General features: G+C 43.0%; 1 protein-coding gene across 1 annotated transcript in view; it reads right to left on the bottom strand.

The window, feature by feature from the left end:
- Positions 1-11,935: 11,935 nt before the first annotated feature.
- Positions 11,936-16,307, bottom strand: part of Fez1 (fasciculation and elongation protein zeta 1) — a 45,497-nt gene continuing 41,125 nt past the window's right edge. The window contains exons 9-10 of the mRNA XM_076843589.2: positions 14,348-14,413; positions 11,936-12,287 (exon numbers count right to left, since the gene is read on the bottom strand). Coding sequence (XP_076699704.1) covers positions 12,271-12,287; positions 14,348-14,413 — 83 coding nt within the window. The 3' untranslated portion in view covers positions 11,936-12,270. The remainder of the gene's footprint in view (positions 12,288-14,347; positions 14,414-16,307) is intronic.

Genomic DNA, 16,307 nt, shown 5'->3' with positions numbered 1-16,307 from the left:
TGTTCCTATCCTCAGATGGAGCTCCTCAGACATTCCAGCCCCTCCATAGACCTACAGAGAGGGTGGAATGGAGCCAAAGTGGCTTGAATTCTTCCCACCTTGCAGATCCACAAGGCTGTCCTTCTGCTCCTAGGCTGGCACCATTAGTCTCCAGCCTCCCTGATTAGTTCTATCCATCAGAGAAGGCAGAAGAAACATTGGAAAGAAGCATCAGTCCAGTGAGAAGCCAGGGTTTGGAGAAGGTGCTACATCCCTTTTTCCATCGATATCCAAAATGGCGGGTTAGTGGGGAATAGCACCCAAAAGACTGTGGTGGTGCCTAATCCCACCCTCCTCAGTATTCTGCACACCACCATTGTACACAGCACTGGAGGAACAGGGGCTCCTGGGAGGAGAAGGCTTTCCACTATCTGCCCTAACACACATGCTCCCAGCCCAACTTCCAGGCCCTCACAGTTGGCATCCTCTCCTCCTGTTCCCTCCTAAACCATGACTGTGAATGACAGGACTGATCACACGTGTGTTTTCCATTGGATTTAATTTAATGGACGTGCAGTTTCATTTGTAATTTGTGCATTAGCCATCTCCTTCAGTGGCAGGATGTGAGCGGCTACCTGGCTCAACTGGAGGGGACCCTCAGGGCCCTCTGGGGCTTCCCCTCCCCTACCTGGTTGGGGTGGAGCAAAAGAATAGTCGCTTTCCTGAGGTCTCCCTGAAATGAATGTATTTCTCCCCCAAAAGAGCTGATATTTAATGTTTTAATAGGGATTTTTGAGAAACAAATAACCTTATTTATAATCTGGGTGATCCAATCATTTTTTACTCCCTTTTGATGCCATAGTTAAAGGAAAGTCTAGCTTTTTTGGCGTGAGACTTTTGCAATGTGCAGTGGGATAAAAATACATTTCCTCTTCTGGTTCATTTTTCTTACACACACACACACACACACACACTCTTCCACTTACCACTTTGATAAGCATCCCACCCTACACAGGCACACCCACACACAGGTGCCCACATCATTCCCTCCAGCCCCCTCCACCTGCCTAATGTTATGCAACCTCCTTCTGATGTATCCACCAAACCAGTACTGAATGTGGCCGAGAAGTTTTCAGTAAATCTTATTACCTACCATAATTCTGGTTCGCAATTCTCTTTCTCTGTAGCTGCCATAGAGGTCCCTTGTTCCTTTAGTGGAACCAGAGTCAGAAAGAATTTGGAGGTCTCTGCATCAATCCTACTGAGCAGACTACCCACAGAAAAGGACAAAGGAGAGTGCTTTTTGGATGACCTGAGTTAACCACTCTGAGCAGAAAGATGGCCAAATCTGGCCCACTTACCTTGTATGAGTCTAGCTCTGAAACAAAGAAATTAGAGAAGACAGAAGAAAGCTCTATTCTGCCCTCTCCTGGCAATTTTCCCCCACTGCAGTGAAAGCTCTGAATTTGGTCTTTCTTTTCCGTTGCTCTCTACCTCCCTCAAAGGACTTTGTAGTCCTAGGCCTGAGAGTTTTCACCATTTGAGCTGGTACTACCACAGCACCACACAGCGACTTCGCATGTCCTTTTCCTATCCCACAGGTGAAAGAGGAATCTGGAAGAAGATGCGATCTCGACTACAGCTTTAACCTCTGAAATGTGGGGCGGGGGACCTTCCCTCTTATGCTGTATCCACTGGGGAAAGAAGTTCAGAGATAGCTCTTCTCCCCACATAAGTGAGAGGCAGGCTTTCTTGTCAATCTCAGACTAGAGTTCTCCTTACCTAGGCACTCTAGGGCGATCTACTTCGAAGCAGAAGGGGAGTTTCTTGTTCATACTTATGAAGGCTGCAGAGTGCATATGCTTGGGGATCCCCTAGAGCCAGGCCAAGGATGGTGAAGGGGATAGTTATACACACAAAAGGGCCCCAAGCAGTTTTGGGAAGTTCCTTGGGGAACTGTTCTAACAGAGCCTAGCAGCAACACCAACCTACCCTCCCATCACCTAGACAGGGTTCTCCAAACTCAGCAAAGCTCCCCTCTGTGGGCAAATAAGAACATCAAGATATTAAAGATAATGCATTAGAACCTCACCTCCCAGCATCCGTAAAACCAGTCTTTTAAAGCAGTGATTTTCAAAGAACATGTATTAAAAGATACGCCACCAAGAAAAAAAAATTCCATGGTCAAAGTAGCCTAGTATTATTAAGGAACAATATATTTTCCTAGTAGAATTTAATAATGCACATTAGTATACTAAAGATTCTACAAAAGTTCTGGAGAAAAGAAACCAATTTATCTTTGTTTCAGCTGTTCCCCAGATGTATCTCCTCCCTATCCCTGCTTTATTTCAAGTAATATCAAGTTATACAGGGATTCAGCAAAACACTTCAGGGAATACTATCCCCAGGGATTACAGAGTGGCCTGCCTCTCCCTCTCCTTCCATTCCTAAGTTTTTCTATCCCATTCTGCCATCTTTTCAACCATGCTGCCAACTAAAAAGTTTTCTAAATCATTTGAGACATGGGTAATTTTGTTTTGAAGAAGCACCAAACCCTGCCTCTGCATCATGATTAAAATGCTACCTAACCCAAGAAGAAGATGTTCCATAATCCCCATAGTAATGAAAGAGGATGGGGGGACAGTGTATGTGTGTGTGGGGGGGGGCTGTTCCTTCAGCCCCAATTAGTGTCTTGGAAACTGTTCAGATTGATTTCTGCCCCTGACCCCTGTCCATCAGGAAAGACGTTTAACTTTTGGAGAACCTGCTCATGGGAGTGGATGACCAGAGCTATATATATCTTCTACCAAAGAGCCCCTCTGCTGCCTTGTATGGGGCCCATTGAGGGCAAAGACTATCATCCTGCAGTCTTCTCCTTCTTACTCCTCATGGCTTGAACATTCATTTAACACACATTCAACTCTGTCTCAGTCACTGTTTTAGACACCAATGGTACAACTGTGATCAAAGTTCTTGCCTTCAGGGAGTTTACATTCTAGTGGAAGAAGTTTGGAACTGAAGTTGTTTGTGGTATTCCTGTAATGACTAGGACCAGATCTCATCCTAGTAACCTCCAACTTTACTCAAATTTGCAGATAAGAGAGTCTCAGGTCAAGCATGATGTTCAAGTCAAATTTAGCTGGCAGACATGTTTTGTCTGAACTATACGTTTTTTTTTTTTGTTTTGTTTTGTTTTTTTTTTATCATTTTTGTACCAACATTTAAAGGTTTGAAGACTGCATGTTAAAAACATCAGATTCTTGATTTCTGTTGAAAATCAGGCAATCAAGCACTCTGGAGAAGTATATTCCCATGCAGCCACGATTGAATGTGGTTGAATAATTATTTGCCCCCTAAGGGATATTCTCCAGGCTATGACATTCATCATCCCCTGTGGTCTTTCCAACACTGAGGCTGCCATTTATTATGGGGCTCTCCCTACTTGGTTAGCTGGTTAATTAATTAAAAAATTAAATTTAAAATTAAAAAAGAGGGGTCTTTTTCCCCCTCAAATATCTAAGTGGTTGTTTTTAAGAAGGGACATATTTCTCTAAACCTATTACTTCACCAAGAATCATAAAACAAGACTGGGGCAGTAGCTCTGTGGTAGAGCGCTTGCCTAGCATTTGTGAGGCACTGGGTTCGATCCTCAGTACCACATAAAAATAAATAAGTGAAACAAAGGCTTTGTGTCTATCTACAACTAAAAATTATAAAAAAAATGAGAAAACAAGTATGTTAGTCAGTTTTTTGTTAATGTAATTAAAATACCAACAAAAACAACTTCAAAGAAGAAAAGTTTATTTTGGCTCATGATTCAGAGGTTCAGTCTGTGGTTGTCCAACTCCATTGTTCTGGGCCCAAGTGAAGCAGAACATTATGGTGCAAAGATATGGCACAGAAAAGCTGCTCTGCTCATGGCAGCCAAGAAGCAGAGAGAGGGCACTGGGGACAAAGTATAAACCCCAAAGGAATGCCCCCAGTGACCTACTTCCTCCAGCCATGCCCTACTTGCCTACCCAAGTGGTTCATTCAAATTATTAACCCATAGAATGGATTAATCTACTAATTAGGTTACAGCTATTATAATATAATCATTTCGCCTCGAATCCTTCTACATTAACAGGAACTTTGGGGAGACACTTCATGTCCAAACCATAAAAAGAAGACAGTCCAAGAGAAGCCTGACTTTGAAACAAAATATTAGAGAGAACATAATCGTAGAAATGATATTCCTATCTTCTGTTGCAAAGTCTACCTATCTACCATCCAACTATATGCACATACGTTACCTGCCCATCTCACCCCTAGAAGAAATCATGAGCCTGGGAGACTAAAAATTACCAGTTTGGGTTTTTATCTATGCAGATTAGATCCCATCACCAGTGTTGTTCCCAAGAACATTGCTCACAGAAAATTATTTTCCGTTGCCTTTTGAAGTTCCTTGCTATATGATTCCTCCTTATATATTCCTTTTTCCACGTAGACTACAATGCCTGAGCCAGTTATTCATTCAATGAAGTTTCATAGGTGCCTATTTTATGCCTGGCATCGACCTAGGGTCAAAAGATAATTCAACTTTACAAAGCATCACAGGCCAAGGGATAGAGAACCAAGGACTGCCAGAATGTTGATCGCATCATACTGTGCATTTCCACTTTGGCATCTTATTTCCATTCCATAGATGAGGCAGGTTTTATTATACCACTTTCAAGTGTATCTTATACTTTTGTGTTTCTCAGCCTCTCTCTGGGCCAATCTCATTTATCCCCTTTGCAAATTAAATGCATCTCATTAAATTGAACCCATTTAGGACAATGCCCTTCAGGTGTGTGCATCTTAGTACATCTTTCATTTTAAGACAAGTGTTTGATTTATTTTTCATCTCATTACACTCTTTAAAATTATGTGCATCTCATTACACGCAGCACACTGAGATGACTTATTTCAGGTGTAGACATTACACCCCATCTTATCAGGCAAGAATATGATTTTTTTCATTTCATTACAAGCCTTACAATTTATGTACATCTCATTATAATCAGCCATTTAAGACAATTCCCTTCAGTTGTGTGTATCTCATTATACCTTTCATTTTCCAATTTTTTTTCATGTTATTATTCAGAGAACTCACTTCAGGTGTCTGTATCTCACATTCACCTGCTATTTCCATTGAATTTCTGGGTGGTTGTTTGTGTCATTGTTTTGCAAAATTTTTATTATAACAAACTCATTTAAGGCCAGGCCCACCCATGATTCCTTTCCTTTGGGAAGAAAGCATGTTGGGTTCCCTTGGATTTGGTCAAGATTCTGCCAATAACTTCTACTTACACAACACAGGGAACATCTAAACCATCTTAACCACCTTTCCTCACTTGTACGTTGAGGGGATTAGAGGAGAGAAATGCTGAGTTTCCTGTAGTATCAACCACAAAACTCCAGTTCCATGGTGGTCAGTTCAGCAGGTTCCAGTTCCTACCTAGAACTGCTCCTCTTCCTGGACAGCTGCCCACTCCCACTGTGGAAGCTGAGTTTGAACCACTGCCCAGCCTCACACTTCTTGCAGCTCCACCACCACCACCCGCCCACCCCCCAGTTCTAGGGATCTAACCCAGGGCCTCATGCATGCTAGGCAAGTGCTCTAGCACTGAACCATACCCCTAGTCCATACTGCCTCCGTGACAGGGTAGAACTGTGTATCCATGTGGGGCCACCTTTTGGAAGGAGGTGGAATAGATGTGCTCTTTCTGTGATGGAATCTTCCCAGCCTAGTGGCCTCTTTGTTTTCACTCCAACCCTCATCCCAGGTATTCTGGGTGGGGTGCACCTTAGAATTGCTGAACAGGCATTTTGGAAAACCAAGTTCCCAAGTTCCATTCTCAGTCTACTAAATCATAATCTTGAAGGGTCAGGACAAGGTAGATGCTTTTTTTTTTTTTTTTTTAATAGCACCCCAGAGATTCTGAACCCCTATCTTAACTGAACTTGATTTCACAAAATGATCTACAGTTTAGTTGCTCTGAGCTGAAAATTCCTGATACTTTCAGTATTGTCCCTTCTGGTTGTGTTTGCATCTCAACAAGAATCCAAACCTACAGGGTGAAAAGAACGTCATTTTCTCATCCTGAAGAGGCTATGTTAGGTCAATAACCCAACTTGCCCACAGAATATAGGAATTCCAGCCCCAGCACCCTATGGATTGCCACCTCTCTTTACCTCACACTGCCCACTGCCTTCTAGGGCCAAGAAGGCTGACTTATTACACAGAGCCGAACAATCCCTCTGACATCTGCCCGTGATCTGAGCTCTGCCTGCTGGAGACAGAGGGCATAGGTAGCACCCTGAAGACTGCTACTTGTGGTCTCTGACGCTCATGTAATATGTAGGAACAGCTCTGCAGGAAATCTGCAGAGCCTTTTTAAAAATCTCTTGAATTAATCCTCTTGTTCCCACCTGTCCCATCTTATCATAAACCTGGACCAGCTTCCTTGAGTGATTCTGGTGTGGCCTGTGTATTTCCTCTTCTGTCCCCCTGCTATCTGTCTCCTTGCCAGTGAAAGGAAAAAACGATTCTCTAAGCTCAAAAATAAATTTTTCACACCATCCCTCCTCCACCAACTTTGAGTGAAACTGCTGAGGAATCAGAATAAGACCCAGCTCCTGCCTCCCTGCTTTGTCTCCTTATGCAGGAATCCTGGAGGCCACTGGCTCTAGAAGGAGCACCCTGGGGCTCCCTGGGCTAACACTGAGCCAGATCTGATGATGGTAAAAACTACGCAAAAGGCTGATTTAGACAGGCTGCACCTGTCTTGTTTTGTTTTTCTTTGTTTTCTGGCCTTCTGTATACCATGGATTATAAAAGTGGCCAGGGTCCAGAGCGGCCACAGGGTCCAATCCTTTCTCTGTGTTCCTTAATGTTTTCTGGTAAGAATAAGTCATGCTTCGTTGACACTTAGCATATGTGCTAGACGATAAAGGTTCTTCAAGACAACTCTGGAAGAATTTCTAGTATTGTTAATAATATCAGTAGCTCCATTATTTTTTAGGGGGCAGGATTACTGAAGATTGAATCAGTACAGGGGCACTTAAACACTGAGCCACATCCCCAGTTCTTTTTGGTATTTTATTTAGAGACAGGGTCTCACTGAGTTGCTTAGGGCCTCTCTAGATTGCTGAGACTGGCTTTAGATGCGCAATCCTCCTGCCTCAGCCTCCTAAGCCGCTGGGCTTACAGGCATGCACCACAGTGCCTGGCTAATAGCTTCATTTTTAAAATGAGGAAGGTGAGGCTAAGAGAAATTAAGAATTAAGTAATTTTTTCAAAAATTATTTTGTTTGGCCTGGGAGTGTTACTCAGTGGTCGAGCATATGCTTAGGATGTGTGAGACCCTGGGTTCAATCCCCAACACGACCAAGAAAAAAAAAAAATAGTTCATAATATGTACAGCTGAGATTTGAACCCAATTCCCAAATCTACACTCCTTGAATAAGATAATCTACCTCCCTAAGCCTTGGCTCTCCCAGGGCCTTCAGAGTAAAGGGAAGAGAATCCTTTGTCTCTGAAATGCCAGGAGATGCCAGCATCCCTGCACCTGCCTTCACATTTCCCTTCTCAGGTTCCCAATGAAACAGATTCAAAGATGTGGGCTCCAACCTCAGCCTGCTTCCTGCACAGCAGGGCTTCTCCCCTGTAGGGAAGTGGGCAGGCCCATATCCTCTGAATTTAGGGCATTGCTCTACATGTTTTCCAAGGAGTACTGCTACAGGAGCGGGTAAGGAATCTGGTCTTTGGAGGAAGAAACTGCTACCTGGGATAAAAGAGTGGGCAAAGCGAGGTCACTTGTACTGTGACTGATGGGGTACAGGTATGGTTTAGCTTTCAAGTGTCAGGAATGCTTGAGTCCTAGTGATCTGTTAGTGATGACAACTCGCATTCAAGCCTTCTCTCCCCTCTGGCCTGTGCAAGTAAGCAGTTTCTTCCCTTCTTGCTCAGAGAGCAAGGCCAGTCCTTAGAGTTTGAGGTTTGACTGCTGAGAGCAAGCGCAAAGCCAGGTTGGAAGATAGAGTGATGGCAAAGGGCAGAGAGCTCATCTCTGGGAGAGATGTCATAGAATGTGTGCCCAGTCAAGAGGCGGGAGTCAACCGGGAGCAGAGGACAGGCTGGAGCTCTGGGTCATTGTCAGATCTTGGCAACACTGGTGGGGAAAATCAAATGATTCTGTTGGAAGAGGAGGGAGGAGAGAGGATGAAGTGGAAATACACTGGACTGGAATTTAGACACCTGGCTCCTCCACTAACTTGTTTCTTTGGTTCATTTCCCTGTTCTCTGGCAGGTTGAGAGTGGAAGAGTCAAGAGCAGGACACAGGGAGGAGAAAGAGACACAGAGAGAAAAAGAGAAAGATGTGCACGTGTCCCTGGGGTTTTCTCAGACAAAGCTATTATCAAAATGCCAACCAGCTCCTGCCTGGCTAATTTGCATATTCCACGCTGTGCTCTTTGAAGCAGGATGAATATGCATGAGGGCTTGGGCGGGTTGTGGGGCTGTTGGGCTGTGGGCTAAGGTGGCTCATTGTTCTTTTAGAAGAAAGGCATTAAGAAGCTAAAGAACCTTCCGGGTCAGCAGAGTGACCTGTGCTTCCACTCCCTAATGAAAGGAGGAGAGCAAACCTCAGGCTCAGACAGGAATCCAAACGCCTTTTCTTTCACCCTCTCAAGGAAATAAATAATCTGGCGCCATCAAGAAAGGGAGTGCCTCTTCTCCAAGGGTAACATTTAATTACCCCTCTCTCTGTGCATACTAATCACAAAGGCTGGCTGGTGGTGAGGTGATGAGTCACCTCTCCTGGTTTCTGTGAAAACAGCCTGTCTCTCTCCACTTCTTACTTCTGCTGTAAGGAAACTTGGGCATTCTGAGATACTACCAGGTTTTGACCTCTGGTGTCGAGCCATGATGCCCTCAGTGACCGGGCTATGGTTGGAGTGCCTAGGACTGAGTGGGTGCTCAACAATGCTCAGGAATGGCCTCAGTCAAGGCCATGAGGGCTGCGGTTATAAGACATGCTAAAACTGGGTAGTGGCTGGAGTGTAGCTCAGTGGTAAAGCACATGCTTAGCATGCATGAAGACCTGGCTCAATTCTTAGCACCAAAAATACAATGGCAACTAAAGGATCGTGCCTAATACTTGAGAGTCTCCATCTTTCTTCTTCTCTGACCACTAACTGAAGGTAACCATACTCCAGTGTTATTCTGGTGAGTATGAAAATGGCTTATATAATTTTAAAAATCCAATTTGTCCTTCAAATTTTGGGGGCACAAAACCCTTACCTTGAAGTTCTCTCTCCAAGGAATTACATCTGTCTCCCATCCTCAAATACACCTGGGAGGACAGAGAACATGGACTATTCTATTTGGAAAATGGTCTGTCCCCCATGATCACTGCTTCAACTCTACATAAATCAACAGTAGCCTCTAGCTCTGCAGTAGAATTTTCTAACTGGGACTTGATCTAGTAGAATTTTCTAATTGGGACTAGACTAGTTTGCAAAATCCTTCAATAAAACCACACCTCAGTAATGGACCTACTAGTTCCAGAAAGGTCTCCATCCTACCTACAAGGGGGCTCCCTACAGACCTTGGGCCTGCAAAACTCCTCCTTGAGTGCAGACATACTAGAACCAGACTTGAGTTTTGCAGCTAACTGACTGGACCTGTAAATGTCCCCCCTTGTTAGTTCCCCCTTGGAACCCTTCCCTGTTGTTATACAATCAGGAATTATGAGAACAGGGGAAGGGACCATGAGGCATACATGCAAATTCTTGGGGTCATAAACTAATATAAATATTAGTTCTTTGACAAAAATGGATGACTTTGATTCTGCAACTCATTGGCACTAAAGATAAAAATGCAAAAGGCCACTGGTGGTGTGAGGTCATTAACAAGTTTGACACTTTGCCAGCTGTGGGGTTTTTTCATTAGTCTCAGCAAAAGGGAAGCAGTGAGTCCCTAAGAGCTTTGGATTTGTCAGATCTGGGTCAGCCACTCCTTTCCCCCCAATTTATCCTGCCAGCAGGTGTGTGAAGCAGCAGAGACAAACTAATCAAAGATGCTGGTAGTAAAAAATAAATCACAAGTGTCAGGGACACATTCTTTCCAGGAGGAGGTGAGGGGGGAAGGGGAGAAGAGCAGCTCCTCTTTCTGTTGCCTTTTGTCCACGTTGGAAGTGTAGAGGGACTATGACATCCATTCCTCATGGTTTTGCATGACCTTTCCCTCTATCCTTGCTACTCCAAGCATGGTGCCCAGCTGTATGGACCTCACCCAGCAGCTTGTTATAAATGAAAAATCCCAGGCCACATCCCAGACCAACCGAGTCAGAATCTGCTTTTAATAGGACCCTTGTTGTGGTTAGTATTTTCAATCAAGTCTTGAAAAGCTCTGCTCTAGGTTTTCAAAATTGATGGAGTTTTGACTCTCAATACTTAACCCAAGGACATTGCAGACAATGTGATTAACAGGTGAGCCTAATTCTCCTTCTTGGCTTTCCCCAGTTCTCATCATTCCTGATTGTATAACAACTACCAGGTGTCTCTCTGAGGACCTCTGCTGTCTGTAAATGCTTGAATTAGAGCTGCAGACAGTGGGTTGTTTCCCTGGTAGGGTTAAGTCCCTATCCCCTGCCCCAGGCAAGATGGTCTACTGGTCTTCTTTTAGACAAGCAGAGGCCCAGGAAATGAGAAGCAGAGCACCCAGAATGTCTTCTACTGTCACCTATGTCAACCCTGTGGTCTTCTGTGGAGTTGTTAACATAGTAAAGTATGGCTCTCCGTGTGACATGCTTGGTTAAAGCAAACCCTACACTCCTAATTGGATAAGAGACCTAAGTGCCAGTTTGTCTCCATCAATTCCTATACAGCCCTGGGCCAGCTGCTGCAGATCTCTGCTTCTTGGTTTCTCCTGGAAAATCACAATAAAACTAGTAATTACTTGAACATAGGTTGCTGTGATGTGAGGACAGTGTGTAGAAAGTGATAAGGCCAGTGGCAAGCACATAGCAAGTATCCCATAAAGGTATTTTGTTTGTTTGTTTGTTTTATTTTAAGAGAGGGAGTATAGAATTGTCAGAGTCAACAACATCCAACCCAGAAAAGGAAGGCCAAAGGAATTCAGGTTGTGGTGAAGTAGAGCCCATACCTGGGACCAGAGAACAGCATTTGACAGCTGCTTAGTCATGGTTAGAAGCTCCGTGTTGTTTTGCTCAAGATTGAACCCAGGAGCACTTTACCCATCCCTTTTTATTTTTTATTTTGAGATAGACTCTTGCTAAGGTGCCGAGACTGGCCTGAACTTGTAACCCTCCTGCCTCAGCCTCCCACATCGCTGGGATTACAGGTGTGTGCCAACATGCCCAGCAGCTGCTTGCTACTGATGCCAGAGACTGCATGTAGGAAGCAGAGCAACCAGACCTCAGTGCTGCAGGATGAGCAGGGACGAGGTGCAAAGTCCTGGGGTGCTGTTCCCTGGGGTGGGGGCAAAAGAAAAGAAGCCACAATTTCCTATGTCAGGAGAGCTCAGCTGAGCTCACTCCCTCCAACCCCAGAACCCCAAGACCTCCAGGAGCCAATGTAGCTACCCCGACAGGAGGCACTGCAGTTGCCTGGCTCCTCCTTGAGCTATTCTCTCTCCCCACTGATCTGATGCCCCCTTTGGCCAGCTAATTTTTACAACACATAGTCCCTTTAATATGGCCACACAGTAAAATCTTAGGAGACTGTTGATGGCCTCCTTCTTCTGTCTGTACCTTATGTATAACCCACAGGGCATTGTCCTGGTCCATAAACACTATGCTAACTGCCACGAGCCACGGGTCAGCATGTAAAGGTAGCTACATATCCTTCCTAAAAAAGGTTTGAAACAGAGAGTTGATGGACACCATACTCCAAAGCACATAAAGAATATTAATTAAATGAAGGTTTATTTCAAAATTAGTCTTAGAGTATAAGCTGTTTTTGAGGGCTGGAGCCAGACTACATAATGAGCGGTGAGAGCTTCTGCCTTCCCTGACATAGGCGGAGAGGAGGCGACATCACCGGCCCTGCGCCCTATCATGCATCCAATGATTGCTAGCACTAGAAGCCAACGGCAAAGGACCCGCGCAATTGCTCATGTTTAATCCAAGTTAAGCTATACACGTTTAAATACACGTCGGAGGTTACGTGGTGTCATGCAGTCCCCGTGATGGAATGACTCTTGCTCAGTGACCTCCTGCAACCAGGCTGCTCCAAAGGCAAGGTTAGGTAGGACAGAGCACTGAAACGAGAGGAGAGGCGAGAGATCAAGCACCGTGGTGGTCACACCAGGTCCTGAGCAGAAGATAACCCCTTAGAACCAGGCAACAATTGTAGTCATGTGTTTTCCTTTAAGGAATGAGAAGAGACAATGATGGGTGGGTGGTAGGTGGACTGATTAAGCATGTACTCTCCAGGGCCCATCTGCCTGGGTTCAAATCCTGGATCTGCATTACTCAGTCTATGACCTCAGAGAAATGACTTCACCTACTCATGTGTGTTTCAAATATGCACAGTAGAACGTACCTGCGCCTACCCAACAGGGTTGTTAGGAAGCAAGTAGAATGTGCTCACATTAACTACTTTTAGAAATTCATTGACAGTTCTAGGGATGGTGAATGGTAAAATCTAGCTCTCAGACCACAAAAGTTGTATCATCCATTTCTACACATTTCTTTTGAGAAATTTGCTTTTAAAATAGTTAAGAGCCACAAGTTCTTCCTAATATTTAACCTAAGTCCTTCCTACTGAAATTTAAGATTAATCTCTCTGATCCTAACAGTAGCAGTGTAGCCCAGGGTTTTGAAACTATGAATTCTCCAAACCATTTAAAACCATAAAAAGGTTTGTTTGCACATGGAGCAAAAGCTAATAAAATAATGGATCTAGACACTATTAATATCACAAAAAGAAAGACAACAGACAATATATGACTGTGATGGAAGTCTTCAAGCCTCTCATTCTATCAGTTCACAGGAATTAAAGGAGAGGGAAGAAAACTGTAACTTAGCTGAGGGATGAAAAAATCTCGGGTGAGGAAATTCTGTGGGACAAAAAAAAAAAAAAAAAAACAGCAACAACAACAAAAAAAAAACACTAATTTCTCCAACAAATACATTTCAAGGAATGAAAGAGAGGAAGGAAAGGGGAAACCTATGTATATTAAAAGAAACCTAGGAAATATCAAAAAGCAATAGGGCTGGTAGTGTAGCTCAGTGGAAGAGTATTTGCCTAGTGTGCTCAAGGCCCTGGGTTGAAGCCCAGGTGCCATAAAATAAATAACAAAATGCATTGGCCTTCATTGGATCCTGATTTGAACAGATAAACTGAACAACATTATATAGGAGAGTCAGGGTAATCCAAATACTGATTGAATTATAAATAATACCAAGAAATGTAGAATTAAGAAAATGCTTTAGTGTTGGTGTAATGGCTATTTTTTTCTAAAAAGTCCTTATCTTTTAGAAATGCATACTGAAATATTTATGGATGAAAGAATATGATAACAGAGATTTGCTTTAAAATAATATAGAAAGGGAGAAGTTGGGTAGGGTATAAAGAAATAAAAGTTAATGAGTTAATGATGGCTGAAGCTGGATAGTAAGTACCATTCACTCTACTATCACATGTGTTGAGAGTTTCCATAATAAAAGGAAAGAGGGGCTGGGGTTGTGGCTCAGCGGGAGTGCACTAGCCTAGCATGTGCAAGGCCCTGGGTTCGATTTCTCAGCACCGCATAAAAATAAGCAAACAAAATAAAGGTATTGTGTCCAGCTAAAAAATAAATATTTTTTAAAAATAAATAAAAGGAAGCAATAAAAAGAAGTTGTGAAAGCTGGAGGTGCAGCTGAATGGTAGATGGCCTGACTTGCATGTATGAAGCCCTGAGTTTGGTCCCAGCACGACAAAAAAAAATATATTAAAAAATATTAAAAATATTATTTCATTCATGACTTCATTTTCCTTTCAAATACTTAAAAAGTTTTAGATTATTTTCAGGCTTTGTTTTTCCAAACTAAATACCACATAGTCCAAACTCCATGAGACTATCACATTGACTCCCTTGTTGGTGTGGAGTCACACTGGTGACTTGGGGAGATGCAGTCTCCTCCTTAGGGCTCCTCCTAGCAACACCCATTATTGTGGAGGTCTCACACATGTCCACCCGGTTTCCCTGTCCCACCTCCCTGCCCAGTTGGGTCTGATGTGAATGCTCTGGAAGGGCTTCAGAGTGGCTTCTACAGCTGGAGCAGGAGTCCCCAGGGGCCACTTCTGCTTCAGGAGGCCTACAGCTGCTCTTACCTTTTAAAATGTAGTCCGTTAGCAAAGTAGGCACCTTCTCATTATCCTCCTTCATGGCAAAGAGAACTAGGGAAGGAAAGGGAGAGAGATGAGAGATATGCAGGAAGCTCACTTCTAGGGCCAAAAAACCCCCGAGCACAAAGGGAGTGAGAAACCATTCAGGGCACCAGGCATTCTCTGAGCACAGAGCAGAGGTCCAGAAGCCTCTGTCAGAAGCCCGTGCATCTCATGGTGAGGGAGGCAAATCCAGGTAGAGAGCACAGTGGTGTCTTCTGGGAGTGCACCTATTTGTGATTTTTTTTTCTTTCCCTTTTTTTGGCCCAGCTATAATTTCAATACTATATATATATATCTTTAATGATTGTAAAAATAAAGCGATTATTTAAAAGAATTGGCTTCCAGATAGCATCTACATGCTAACAGTTGTCACATCGCTGAAATCACCAATAAAACTGTCTTGAAAGACATTCTATTCACATAAACACATTAGAATTCTCACTTCCACTTTATTGACAATGAATGAAGTTAATTCAACCATATTTATTTTCTGTATTTTGCTCAATATAATGCTAAAATGTGTGGAGATGCAGAAGAATTATGGATTCTCTGGGAGTTTGAAGACTTCTTATGAAACCCTGCTTGACCTACACATGAAGCAAACAATACAGAAGCATTTAAAGTCTAAAGGCTTTTTAGAAGCTTTTTCTAAAGTTTTAAAGATAACTTTTTCTAGGGCTATGGATGTAGCCCAGTGGTAGAGGACTTGCCTAGCACATGGATTAAATCCCTAGCTCAGAAGGGAAAAAAAAAAAAAAAACTTGAAGCCGATTTTGTAGAAAATCCTCAATTGATTCTTTCATCAATTTACTTCTATAAATAGACTACAAAGTATCTATTCAATGTAGTTTTACATAGCCTAATAAAAATGAGAGTGATGTATTCGTATAAGGCACACTTCTTAGTAAAGAAAGAAGTTTCAGAAAACATATTAACTTTAAAAGAAATAAAGGCTAATGTTCATTTAAAAAAATCTAGAACAACTATATATAAAATTATTAAATAGCTGTCTGAGTGTGAGGCCACAGGGGATGTTCTTTCTACAACATGTTTCTATACTGCCTGGCTTTTCTCATTGAGCATGTTTAGTTTATAACCAGAGAAAACAATAAAAATCATCAGGCACAGATAGCTAGGGTCAGGAGGGCAATGGTGGAATTCCCAATCCATTTGCACATCTTTAGTCTCAGTTGATTCCCTTGCCTCATTCCAAAGCACGGTAATGAAACTTGAATCCAAAAAAAAATCAGGAGTGGTGAGGTTGATGTGAGTCAATGCAGGTCCAGGAAAAGAAAAACAAGCTGAGGTCCTTTGGTTGTTGGATTTTCCTGTTTTTATCTCTTCTGTATTTTTAGACATGTGTCCATTTCAACTTAATTGGATACTGAGGGCCCTGACCCTGTTTTCTTTCTTTTTTCCTATATTTTTAAACATGCATTTATTTCCTTCTGATTGGCTTGGGAACAGTTGGCAACCAAGCTCAAACCAAAAAATGCCACACCAAGAATATGGCAGTAGCGGGCTGGGGCTGGGGCTCAGTGGTAGAGTGCTTGCTTAGCATATGTGAGGCACTGGGTTCAATTCTCAACACCACATCTAAATAAAATAAAGAAGATGGCAGTAAAGTATCATTGCACTCAGCCAGTAGGTGTCTAAGCTGATCTCCAAACTTCAAAATGTATATAGACAGTCCAGTCATAGAAGCTGATCTTTGGCCTTTGGCCTCCATTCAAGGAGTAGGAATGAGAGCGGAGGCACTGCTCATGAGACCACACAAGGATTGTCCAAAAACGACTGCTTTCATAGTCTCTAGGAAAATGGGTATTCAGAGAAGATGGCAATCTTTCTTTTAAAAGAAATAAAACATCATAATGTAGTACCTTCCCATAATAGAAAAAAGAGA

This window comes from Callospermophilus lateralis, chromosome 2, assembly GCF_048772815.1.
Source record: "Callospermophilus lateralis isolate mCalLat2 chromosome 2, mCalLat2.hap1, whole genome shotgun sequence".
Taxonomy (NCBI): Eukaryota; Metazoa; Chordata; class Mammalia; order Rodentia; family Sciuridae; genus Callospermophilus; species Callospermophilus lateralis.
Note: the sequence above shows the minus strand (reverse complement) of the source record. Positions and strands in the feature narration are given on the sequence as shown.